At 37.9% G+C, this 13,713-nt stretch overlaps 1 protein-coding gene across 2 annotated transcripts in view; it reads left to right on the plus strand.

Annotated features, from left to right (window-relative positions):
* Positions 1–13,713, plus strand: part of smad2.L (SMAD family member 2 L homeolog) — a 50,671-nt gene that overhangs the window by 20,680 nt on the left and 16,278 nt on the right. For both annotated transcript variants that reach the window (XM_018243400.2, NM_001090860.1), the window contains 1 exon segment: positions 801–1,082. In XM_018243400.2, coding sequence (XP_018098889.1) covers positions 847–1,082 — 236 coding nt within the window. In that variant the 5' untranslated portion in view covers positions 801–846.

Below are 13,713 nucleotides of genomic sequence, written 5' to 3' on the forward strand. Positions count from 1 at the left end.
TCAATTTATACCAGCAGCAAGATTCATAACTGAGAGCATTAAGATTTATAACTGAGAGCTTTAAGGTTCATAACGGAGCGCATTAAAGGGATACTGTCATGGGAAATAAAACATTTTTCAAAATGAATCAGTTAATAGTGCTGCTCCAGCAGAATTCTGCACTGAAATCCATTTCTCAAAAGAGCAAACAGATTTTTTTTTATATAAAATTTTGAAATCTGACATGGGGCTAGACATATTGTCAATTTCCCAGCTGCCCCAAGTAATGTGACTTGTGCTCTAATAAACTTCAATCGCTCTTTACTGCTGTACTGCAAGTTGGAGTGATATCGCCCCCCTCCCTTTTGCCCCCCAGCAGCCAAACAAAAGAACAATGGGAAGGTAACCAGATAACCGCTCCCTAACACAAGATAACAGCTGCCTGGTAGATCTAAGAACAACACTCAATAGTAAAATCCAGTTCCCACTGAGACACATTCAGTTACATTGAGTAGGAGAAACAGCAGCCTGCCAGAAAGCATTTCTCTCCTAAAGTGCAGGCACAAGTCACATGACCTGGGGCAGCTGGGAAATTGACAAAATGTCTAGCCCCATGTCAGATTTCAAAATTGAATATAAAAAAATCTGTTTGCTCTTTTGAGAAATGGATTTCAGTGCAGAATTCTGCTGGAGTAGCACTATTAACTGATGTGTTTTGGAAAAAACAAACATGTTTTCTGGTGACCGGATCCCTTTAAGATTCATAACTGAGAACATTAAGCAAGAGACTCAATTCTATCTGATTTCTTCCTTTTTTATAGGTAAGAAGCGGATCTTAAGCTACAGCAGCAGCAGCAGTGGCAAAACATGTCGTCCATCTTGCCTTTCACCCCGCCAGTAGTGAAGCGCCTGCTAGGATGGAAGAAGTCTGCAAGTGGCAACACAGGAGCAGGTGGCGGTGAGCAGAACGGACAGGAAGAGAAGTGGTGCGAAAAAGCGGTAAAGAGCTTGGTGAAAAAACTGAAGAAAACGGGACAATTAGACGAGCTTGAGAAGGCGATCACGACGCAGAACTGCAACACGAAATGCGTAACGATACCAAGGTAGAATCTCCATCAAATGCTCTGGCTTTGATGTGATTAGAGACCTTTTATGATTTAGAATTTAGCCGATTTTGTTTGTGTCGTGCTAAAGGCCAGGCATTGTTGCTTCCATTCAGTCCTATTCATTTCCTGCAGTTAGAAGCTGCTTTTACCTAAATGCATGTAACTAAGTAGAGGGGAAGTACAACTGAATTTTGTTATGATGTAGACCATGCAATTCTAAGACTATTCGCAGCTGGACATTTTTCTTTTTAATAAAAAAAAAATAGCTTTTTTAACTTTGTTGAGATGTAATGGCCCAGCAACCGGCCGAACATGCTAATTGGGTATCAATTATCTTTCTCTCTGTGTGAAAGAATAGTAAAATATATTTCATTTTACAATTTCTTAGATTACATATGTTATTTTAATGATGACCTTCCCTAAAGGTCCCTTGTAAAGTACAGGTATGGGGCCTGTTATCCAGAATGCTCGGAACCTGGGGTTTTCCAGATAATGGATCTTTCCATAATTTGGATCTTCATACCTTTAGTCTACTAGAAGATCATGTAAACGTTAAATAAAGCCAATAGGCTGGTTTTGCTTCCAATAATTAATTATAATTAATTATATCTTGGTTGGGATCAAGTACAAGCTTCTGTTTTATTAAAGAGGAAAAGGAAAAATTGAAAAAAAAAATTTGAATTATTTGAATGGAGTCTATGGGAGACCACCTTTACGTAATTCAGAACTTTCTGTATAACGGATCCCATACCTGTACCATGTATTGCCAATGCGTTTGTTCTTCTTGACCTACTTTAAGTCAAAGAAGTTGACATTTATTTCCTTTGGTTGTGGGTTGGAGCATTTTTATTTTATTTCCTTGGTCAACACCTCAGTGGAACTTTTGTACTGGGATACAATTCAGTCCGCAATCAAACAACTGCCCACTAAACAGATTCCGTTACCCCTGCAATGCTGCTCATGACATGACTTGAAATTTTTGTTTGGCTGGTTCCTCCTGTTGCAGGCCTCTGTGGGAAAATGGAGAATATGGGGCAGATTTATTAAGTCAAAACTCAAATTTGAATTGTGAATTATCCAAACTCAATTGGAATTTTAATTTGTGTTTCAAGATTAACCAAACTATACCATACGAATACTTTGAATCTGACTATTCACCACCTTAAATCTGCCGAATTCATGTTCATTTGAAGATGTTATTAGCCTTCCAGGGGAAAAAAACTAAATTCGCTTTTAGTTGAATTTGATTCGAATTCGATTGGACTTTTTGGGTTGGTAATATTAGTTCAAGTTTTAGATATTCGATTTTTTTATTAAATAACCTCGCAGTTGAATTTATATATTCGAATTTATTAGATTCTAAACAGGTGGGAATTAAAAGGTTAAAGGATAGGCTTTTTGTTCACAGCTACAAATATTAAGGGGCAGATTTATCTTTATATTTATCTTAATATTTATATTAAAGGAAAACTATACCCCCAAAATGAACACTTAAGCAACAGATAGTTCATATCATATTAAGTGCCATATTAAAGAATCTTACCAAACTGGAATATATTTTATAGTTAAGTAAATATTGCCCTTTTACATCTCTTGCCTTGAGCCACAATTTCGTGATGGTCTGTGTGCTGCCTCAGAGATCACCTGACCAGAAATACTGCAGCTCTAACTGTAACAGGAAGAGATCACCTGACCAGAAATACTGCAGCTCTAACTGTAACAGGAAGAAGTGTGCAAGCAAAAGACACAACTCTGTCTGTTAATTGGCTCATGTGACCTAACACGTATGGTTTGTTGGTATGTTTGTGAGTACAGTGAATCCTACGATCCCAGGGGGCGGCCCTTATTTTTTAAAATGGCAATTTTCTATTTATGATTACCCAATGGCACATACTACTAGAAAAGTATATTATTATGAAAATGGTTTATTTACATGAAGCAGGATTTTACATATGAGCTGTTTTATGCAATATCATTTTATAGAGACCTACATTGTTTGGGGGGTATAGTTTTCCTTTAAGGGTCGAATAGTAAATTCGAATTGGAATTATCAAGTTTCAAAATTCACACATTTTAATCCCCCTATTTGGTAGTATATTTGATTGTGAGATTTATCTCACCTGGACTATGGAAACGGTCCTAATTTCGAATATTCGCCACCTAAAACCTGCCAAGTTCACGTACATGTAGGAATGCCGCGTGAAAGATTCGGGCAAATACCAAACCAAATCTGAATCCTAATTTGCATATGCAAATTAGGGGTGGGCGGAAAAACTTTTTACTTCCTTGTTTTGTGACAATAAGTCAAGTGATTTCCCTCCCTGCCCCTAATTTGCATATGCAAATTTGGATTTGGTTCAGCAGGGCAGAAGGATTCGTCCGAATCCTGCTGAAAAAGGCCAAATCCTGGCCGAACCGAATCCTGGATTCGCCATTTGGAGATGTTAATAGCCTTCCTGACATTCAAGTTTATTTTCCGGAGAAATACTCAATTTGTACGAATCAAATACAAATCGAATTTTCGGGTTAGAACCATTCGATCTAATATTGGACATTCAAAATTTTTCTTAAATAGTCTCCCGGTCGAATTGTGAGTCTATTCGAATTTAATTCACGTGAATTTGAAATGCGACCTATTCTGAATGGGCCTCTTAGTGCTTAGTATTTGCCTGGGCTTCTCTTCTGTTGACATCAATGGGAAGCATAGCTAGTAACTCGGCGTGGGTGCGTTTTCGGGTTATGATAATTAATTTGGAGCTACACACTGAGCTTTCCATTGAAGTCAGCGGGAAGCAGTTCACAGTTCGGTGCAGCAATCAAAATACACAGTGTGGAATATCCTTTATTGGAGAATTCTGATTCTGAGCAGGTACGTTACAAGTGGTATGTAGCCCTGTTTTACTAACAAACACAAACATGGCCTCTATATACTTGTACTATACTAAACATCAGAGATCGCTGCATTGAATTGTGGTTTTAGTAGCAGTGTTGCGGATGAGTAAAGGTTTGGCTGTTTATGGTTTACCTTTTTGAATAAAAATACAAACTAGCTATCTCTTGTTAGACTGGGTTTATGATGATGCTTTCAGTTATATATTGTAGTTTACTAAAGGGGTTGTTCATCTATAACTGTTGGTATGATATAGAAAATAATATTCTGAGACAATCTGCAAGTGGTTTTCACTTGTTATTATTTGTTGTTTTTGAGTTATTTAGATTTGTATTCAGCAGCTCTCTAGTTTTCAGCAATCTGGTTGCTAGAGTCCAGATTCCCCTAGCAACCATGCATTAATTTTAATGAGACTGGAATATGAATAGGAGAGACCTGAATACAACGAGGAGTAATAAAAATACATTTGTAACCTTGCCGAACATGTTTTTTAGATGGGGTCACTGACCCCCATTTGAAAGCTGGAAAGAGTCAGAAGAAGGCGGCAATGATTAAAAAAACTATTCAAATGAAAAAATGAAGGCCAATTGAAATTTTGCTTAGAATTAGCCATTCTAGAACATACTAAAAGTTAACTTCAAGGTGAATCACTCCTTCAGATTCTAGTTGGATGCCACTCCTATGATTACTGCTGTGTTTATAGTAGAACATGGGGCATGTTTTGGGAGGCTAAATCTATATTTAGTAATTCATAGCCTCATTATTATTAACCCACATTATTATATTTTCAATGTTTGCATTTAAAAATGTTAGGGATGCACCGAATTCACTATTTTGGATTCGGCCAAACCCCCGAATCCTCAGTGAAAGATTCGGCCGAATGGCGTACCGAATCTAAACGCTAATTTGCATATGCTAATTAGGGGTGGGAAGGGGAAAACATTTTTTACTTCCTTGTTTTGTGACAAAAAGACAAGCGATTTCCCTCCCCACGCCTAATTGCATATGCAAATTAGGATTCGGATTCAGTTCGTCCGAGCAGAAGGATTCGGCCGAATCCTGCTGAAAAAGGCCGAATCCCGAACCGAATCCTGGATACGGTGCATTCCTTAAAAAAATGTTTTTGTGTATGATAAAAAAAACTGTACTGCAATACAGGTATGGGACCTGTTATCCAGAATGCTCGCTACCTGGGGTTTTCCAGATATATATTTCTGTAATTTGGATCTTCATACCTTAAGTCTACTAGAAAATCAGGCTGGATTAGCTTCCAATAAACATTAATTATATCTTCGTTGGATCACGTACAAGGTACTGTTTTTTGTTTTAGTACAGAGAAAAGGGACATTTTTGGATAAAATAGAAGTCTTTGGGAGGCAGCCTTCCCATAATTCAGATCTTTCTGGAAAAGAGGTTTCCATATAACTGATCCCATGCCTGTATCGTCTTTTTTGCATATTTATACATGAGGGTGCCAGTTTTTACTTTTTGCCTTATACGCTTATCACTAGGCACCCAGGTTACAGTTTCTACTGTGGATGTTTTTTTTTCTCTCTGTACCATTAGTGATTTATATTTATTTAAACAGATGCAACGTTTCTCCCCTGTTCCCAGGCCTGTATCAAGTATGTTTCATTAAGATCCCTATTAAAGACCTGGGAACCGGGCCAATAAATTACATCTGTTAAATTAAATATTAACAATTCTAATTATTATTATTAATAATTGTGAATATGCTGTGTCCCAACATTTTTTTTTTTGCACTTTTTTGGCGGGGGTGCAATGAGGGTGTGACCACAAAATATATATATATTTATTTATATATATATATATTTATTTATATATATATTATATATATATATATATATATATATATATATATATATATATATATAAGTCCAAGGGTTGCCAGCACTCTCGATAAAGTTATTTAAAGTTGCCTGGGTGCAGTGCCAATAAATTATCCATAACTACTACAAGAAGGTCCGCACTCTCAGGACTTATAAAAATCATAATATTTATTAAAAAATGACTAACGTTTTGGCTAGGTCCTTAGCCTTTTATATATATATATATATATATATATATATATATATATATATATATATATATATATATATATATATATATATATATATATATATATATATATATATATATATATATATATATATATATATATATAATTATTAAATAGACCCGCACTCCATTTTGTGCAAAATTCGAACTCTTTTTATTGTGTACATAAACACGACATTTTGTCCCCCATTGGGGTCTTTTTCACCCACCTGGGGACCTTTTTCAAGGATGAAAAAGGTCCTCAGATGGGGCCGAAACATCAGATTAAGATGTAAATCACTTGAAAATAAAAAGTGATTTTTCTTCACATCAATACAGTGAGTGCTGAAGCTTATATATATTCTCCAAAAAAGAACCAGCAACACCGGGATATTTTCAAAATCAAAAAGCGTGTATTTAGTGAAGCATGTCTTAGCTAAAAACAAGCAGACAACTGAGGGAACGAATCAGTATGCACCGTGCAACTATTCCAGCTGCATTGGATCCTAAACCAAAGAAGGAAACAAAGCAGGACATTTGGAAACAGCCAGTGGCACAACACTGGCTACAAGCTAAACATCCGGCTTCATCATTTAAGTGTATGCCCATAGACTGTATCCCGGATTTACCAAGAGGTAATTCTAAATTGAATTAGAGTGCGTATCCCCCCGGGGTCTGAATAGCGCTCTACAATTCAACTGCTTTTTATCGACCTAAACAAATACTATCTGGGATACACATAATATGTTGGTGTTTAAGTTGTCATGCTTGCTGGAGAGGATTAACCCTATGGGTATTTCTTTACAGGTTTTGCTGCTTTACTCTTGCTCTTCATTTAGGATGGATGCATCTATATATGTTATATGATATGGCGATAATTAGGATATAATATGCCATGACTTTAGATATATGATTAAAGGGGACCCGTCACCCAAAAAAATTATTCAAAATCCCATTTTATCAGATTAGTCAAGGAAAATGAACTTTAATTACACTATATAAATTATTTGAATCTTGTTTCCTTCAGTCTGGGAATTCATGATTATAACAAGCAGGCAGGAGCCATATTGTGGACACTGTTATTAAGACAAGACTTGTATCATCTCAGAATCTTGTTTGTGCACCAGAATGGGGGACCTGATGTCCATCCCCATGTACTGGCTACACAATTAAATGGTGAAGAGAATGGGGGAATGTGGGGAGAGCAGTGACATGTAGGAAGTGCTGAATGGAAAGTGAAAGTAATTGTCTAAGGCATAGAGGAGGGGCAGACAATATTTGATTGACAGCTGAGATTTTTAAATGTGCTTACAACAGCTATGAATGCTTTAATAAAAAATAGAAATGGGATTTCATGTTTAATTTGAAAAGGACTTTTATTATACAGATTTTTGTGTCTGGGTGACGGGTCCACTTTAAATATGTGAATTTAGAGCAGTAGAAAAGAAATATCAGGGGCTTCCTTAGGTTGAGTCAGCATTATAGGATACTGTAGTAGCTAACATGGATTTGTTATATGTATATGGAACATAATTTTAATTTTTAATATCTTTCTTGTTACACATGGTATTCTTAACACAATATGCATTGGATTGGTCTTCTGAAATTTTACAATTATTGTCAATTATTAAGCACAGGTCACTTTATTTACACTATATATGTGGATTTTTTTAATCCTTTTTAATCTTATTTAATTGATGTGTATTCAGCACTTTGATATCTGCACCAATCACTTTAATGCTATGGATGTGATGTCATTCCTTAATTGCACATGGTCTATTGCAGTGATCCCCAACCAGTAGCTCGTGAGTAACATGTTGCTCTCCAACCCCTTTGATGTTGCTCCCAGTGACCTCAAAGCAGGTGATTATTTTTGAATTCCAGGCTTGGAGGCAAGTTTTAGTTGTATAAAAACCAGGTGCACTGCCAAACAGAGCCTCAATGTAGGTTGACAATTCACATAGGGGCTACTAAATGGCCAATCACAGCCCTTATTTGGCACCCGAGGAACATTTTTCATGCTTGTGTTGCTCCCCAACTCCTTTTACTTCTGAATGTTGCTAACGGGTTCAATAGGTTGGGGATCCCTGGTCTATTGGCTATATATCACTTTATGTTAAGGGTGTGGTTGCCTAGAGAAAGGTCCCACTAAATACACGCTTTTTGGTTTTGAAAAATATCCCGGTGTTGCTGGTTCTTTTTTGGAAAATATATGTAAGCTTTAACCGTGCAACTGGGTGAGGTTTGGAAGCGCCCATCACACTATTATTTTTATATATATATACATACATACATACATACATACATACATACATACATACATACATATGATTAGGGATGCACCGAATCCACTATTTTGGATTCGGTCGAAACCCCGAATCCTTCACGAAAGATTTGGCTGAATACCTTGTCCGAATCCTAATTTGCATATTTAAATTAGGGATGAGAAGCGGAAAAAATTTTTTTGCTTCCTTGTTTTCTGACAAAAAGTCACGCAACTTCCCTCCCCAATTCAGCCGGGCAGAAGGATTCGGCCGAAAAAAACCCAGGTATCAAGCATTCCAGAAGTTTGTTCTTTTCCAGGACAGTTAATCATCAAGTTTCTGCCACATTGTTTCAGGAGTCGGAGGCAGTATTGCACATAATGTACATTTGCCATCAATTTGTATTTAAAAGTCACATACAAACAGTGTTTAGATGGCAGTACTCACTCCGCAAGGCTCTAAGGATCCAAATATTCATTCTGAAAGTATTGTGCTTTTAGATGTCTTGGATCAACATATTTTTGCCGATGACTGGGGTACAACCATGTCGTAGGGACACACTGTAGCCATTGACAACTGTAGAAATATTATATACCTGTTTGAGACCATGTCCAGTCAAGAACATTAGAATATTCACTGTTCAGATGTTATGAGAGCAAACAGCAACACTATTTAAATAGAGTTTTAGGGCTAGTCCACACGGGGAGATAGCGACGCGTTTGCGGTCGCGGCGACAAAGCGCCGCGACAGTCGCCGCGACCAGCGCAGGCGACAGTTTTGTATGGGCGCCTATGTAAAAACGCCTGTGCTAACCACACGAGGCGATGCGCTTTTCAACAGTCGCCTGAAAAAGCCTGGCGAGGCATTTTCAGGCGACTGTTGAAAAGCGCATTGCCTCGTGTGGTTAGCACAGGCGTTTTTACATAGGCGCCCATACAAAACTGTCGCCTGCGCCGGTCGCGGCGACTGTCGCGGCGCTTTGTCGCCGCGACCGCATACGCGTCGCTATCTCCCCGTGTGGAATAGCCCTTAAGCGTTAGGGGCATTGTATAATATTTTCTATACTGGTTGAATTCCCTGTAAAATCTAGCAGTGTCTCTGGATTAAGTTTGGGTGTCAGATAAGACCGTTTATCATGTGGGATATGGGTGGATCAGGGGTGTGTTTGGTTGTTATAGGTTATAGTTGTGGTGGATCAATAGCATAGTCGATGTATGGTCATTTTTTTAATTCTTTGGAGCCCTAAACTGCATGGTTGACAGGACCCGCTGCCTAGTGGGTTGGGCAAAGTGATTTCTTATGGCAGCCCACTATTAAAGGAGAACTAAAGCCTAACTAAAGAAGTAGCCAGAAATGTTCTGTACCAGCCCAAGGCAACCACAGCCCTTTAGCAGTAAAGATCTGTGTCTCCAAAGATGCCCCAGTAGCTCCCCATCTTCTTTTCTGCTGATTCACTGCACATGCTCTGTGCTGCTGTCACTTACTGAGCTTAGGGAGCCACTCACAATATACAGTACACATAGAATAGAAATGTCACAATATAAGGCTGATTAGTAATTAATACAGATAATTACTACATGGCAGCACAGAAACCAGTGCAATTAGCATCAGAATTTAATAATCAGCAAACCTGTAGCATCAGCTTATATTACAGCCAGGGAAGCTCATTTTCTGCTGGATAATTAGTGACGAGCCCTAAGCTTAGCTTCTCAACAGCCAATCAGAGCCCACTGAGCATGTGAGTGTCACAGACACTTTCCAAGATGGTGACCCCCTGTGACAAGTTTGAAGTCCTGGATCATTGCTGCTATTGACAAGCTCAAACTTTAGCCTCGTGCAATAAGTTCACTATATAAAATATGGCATTTTTAGCCACATTCATTTTTAGGGTTTATTTCTCCTTTAAGTTTTTTACTCTTTAGTATGATCCTGACATGCTGAAATAATTTGCAATGTAACTTATTTGTGAGGTTTTTGATATTTTTTTTTTTTTTTTTTCGTTCTGTAGCTTTCCGGTTTGCAGTTACAGGTATGGGACCTGTTATCCAGAATGCGCGGTACCTAGGGTTTTCCGAATAACGTATCTTTCTGTAATTTGGATCTTCATACCTTAAGTCTACTAGAAAATCATGTAAACATTAAATAAAGCCAATAGGCTGGTTTTGCCTCCAATAAGGATTAATTATATCTTAGTTGGGATCAGGTACAAGCTACTCTTTGGATTATTTGGATAAAATGAAGTCTATGGGAGACAGTAGTGATGTGCGATCCTAACCCGCCCTTCCTTGGCCCGCATCCACACTTCCCGCCTTCCTTTTATAGACCCGCCCCACCGATTGACGTCACAAAAGGGGCGTGGCTAGCTGGCGCAGCATTTGACTGAAGCGAGCGAGCAGAGCAGGAGCAAAGCTCCACCTGCACCCGCCAGCCACCCACGACAGTGTGCAAGGTCGCCCAAACCCGCCCGACCCACGGGTATTGGGTCGGCGTGCACATTACTATGAGACAGGCATTCTGTAATTCGGAGCTTTCTGGATAACGAGTTTCCGGATCCCATACCTGTATTTGGATGCCAGTGTCCCATTTGGAACCTCACGGAGCAATCGTTTTTTTGACTGCCGGGGTCAGTGACTCCCATTTGAAAGTTGGAAAGAGGCAGGAGACATTTGCAAATAATTCAGAAGCTATAAAAATAGCACTGTCCTTGCCTTTTGTGTTACATATATTTGGTATCTTACATAATATCGTAGCAGATCTTTGTTGACAGTCTATTTCCTCATCCCAGGTTATGTAACGGCGTCTATTCAATTATCTTGTGTTTGCTCTGCGGCTGCACAAATATTTAATGGGAATGCCAGGGGTCATCTATCACTTTTTCTATAGTTTCTAAAGCCAAAGTCTTTCTCAATAATTATTGTGTCTATTTGTAGGCCAGGGAATTGGGTTGGTGCAATTGGAGAGAGTGGCCTTTACTAGCCATTTAAATGTAACCCTTATGCTTAAATAACGTTTCATTATGATAAATTGTATTGTACCATTTCATTGCATACTGTACATCATAAAGTATCGTCATTCTCTATCAACATCATGAGGTATGCAATGTATTTATTTATTTATTTATTTTGGCTCTTTAAGTTTACCCGAAACCTGTGCAAATTAAATTTATTTTTCTAATATAGTTAGCCAAAAATGTAATGTATGAAGGCTGAAGTGACTGGATGTGTATTAGAACAGAACAGAACACTACTTCCTGCTTTTCAGCTCTCTAACTCTGAGTTAGTCAGTGACTTTAAGGGGGCCCATATGGGACATAACTGTTCAGTGAGTCTACAATTGATCCTCTGCATTCAGCTCAGATTCAAAAGCAACAGTTATGACCCATGTTCTCTTGGTTATGAAGATTGATAGTCTGTCCATAACTCCATCTGTATACACGAGTGGCCATTGCCATGACCAATAAATGCTTGGGTCTGACATCAGTAGACCACTAGGCATAGTAAATAAAGGAATTGCAACAGCAAAAAAAGTTTATATATACAAGCTGCTGGTTAGCCATGGGGGCAGCCATTCAAGCAGAGGATACATAGTAGATAACAGATACTGTAAGTACTACTATAGTTTATTTAAACAAGCTGCTGTGTAGCCATGGGGGCAGCTATGCAAGCAGAGGATACATAGTAGATATAAAATAAGTACTACTATAGTTTATATATACAAACTGCTGTTTAGCCATGGGGGCAGCCATTCAAGCACAGGATACACAGTAGATAACAGATAAGTACTACTATAGTTTATATAAACAAGCTGCTGTGTAGCCATGGGGGCAGCCATTCAAGCACAGGATACACAGTAGATAACAGATAAGTACTACTAGAGTTTATATAAACAAGCTGCTGTGTAGCCATGGGGGCAGCCATTCAAGCACAGGATACACAGTAGATAACAGATAAGTACTACTATAGTTTATATAAAAAAGCTGCTGTGTAGCCATGGGGGCAGCCATTCAAACACAGGATACACAGTAGATAACATATAAGTACTACTATAGTTTATATAAACAAGGGGTTGTGATGCTGTAGGGACGGTTTGTGACACGGCTGCTGTGTAGCCATGGGGGCATTCGAATTGTGGATCATCCAAACTTAATTTTAATTTCGAGATTTATCAAACCTTGACCCTGGGAACAAATTGAATTTTGACTATTCGCCACCTAAAACCTGCTGAGTTCATGTAGATGTCTATAGCAGAGGTCTATTGACCCATTTTAATGTTAACAGCCTTCCTGACATTCCAAGTTTTTTCAGGAAAAAAAACGATTTGAATTCAAGTTTTTGAGTCTGTAATATTTGTTCGAGTTTTAGACCTTTCTGTTTTTTTTCTTCAATAACCTCCCATTCGAATTTCAAGTACATTTGAATTTATTAGAGAAAAAAAAAAAATAATTCACATGAATTAGAAATTTGACCTTTGATAAATCTGCCCATTACATTATTTTGGTTTTACTGTTCCTAACGAAGGTCTACATAGCCTTTCTAAAGAGGAACAAGTTCAATGGCTCCTTGCACAGATTTATAAATGTAAATCGGTAGATAGAATGTTCTTTACACCTAATAGGCTTTTTATATATATATATATATATATATATATATATATATATATATATATATATATATATATATATATATATATATATCCCTGTGTAATCTGATTAAAGTAACAAGCCCTTTATTATATATCCGTATATGCAGTGTTCCAGGACTGGAGTTTACTTTGCAGGCTCCATAGAGTTTATTGGTCATACTTGCATTATACAGGTATGGGACCTGTTATCCAGAATGCTCGGGACCTGGGGTTTTCCGGATAACTGATCTTTCCGTAATTTGGATCTTCATACTTTGTCTACTAGAAAATCATGTAAACGTTAAATAAACCCAATAGGATGGTTTTGCCTCCAATAAGGATTAATTATATCTTAGTTGGGATCAAGTATAAGCTACTGTTTTATTAATATTATTATTATTATTATTATTATTATTGGATTATTTGGATACAATGGAATCTATGGGAGATGGCTTCTCCGTAATTCTGAGCTTTCTGGATAACTGATCCCATACCTGTAATACTGTCTTCTGATTAACTGTTGCAACCACAAGCACCATGACGTGTATATGTTGGCTGTGTTCCGCTTCATTGCCATCCGGGGGGACTTGTTGGCCGCAGCATTTTGAGCTCCATATAATCACACGGTATTCAACATTGCCATGACCCTCTCCCCTGTTCCATTGACTCTCTTCCTTTGCACGGGTGATGCTTTGTACCTGACACGTGAAGGAAGTATTCTGTGCATTTTCCCATGTTTCTGCATCATGGTATATCTCAAGTAACCACGCTTCCATGTTCACATCAATTTTTTTTT

This window comes from Xenopus laevis, chromosome 1L (assembly GCF_017654675.1).
Source record: "Xenopus laevis strain J_2021 chromosome 1L, Xenopus_laevis_v10.1, whole genome shotgun sequence".
Lineage (NCBI taxonomy): Eukaryota > Metazoa > Chordata > Amphibia > Anura > Pipidae > Xenopus > Xenopus laevis.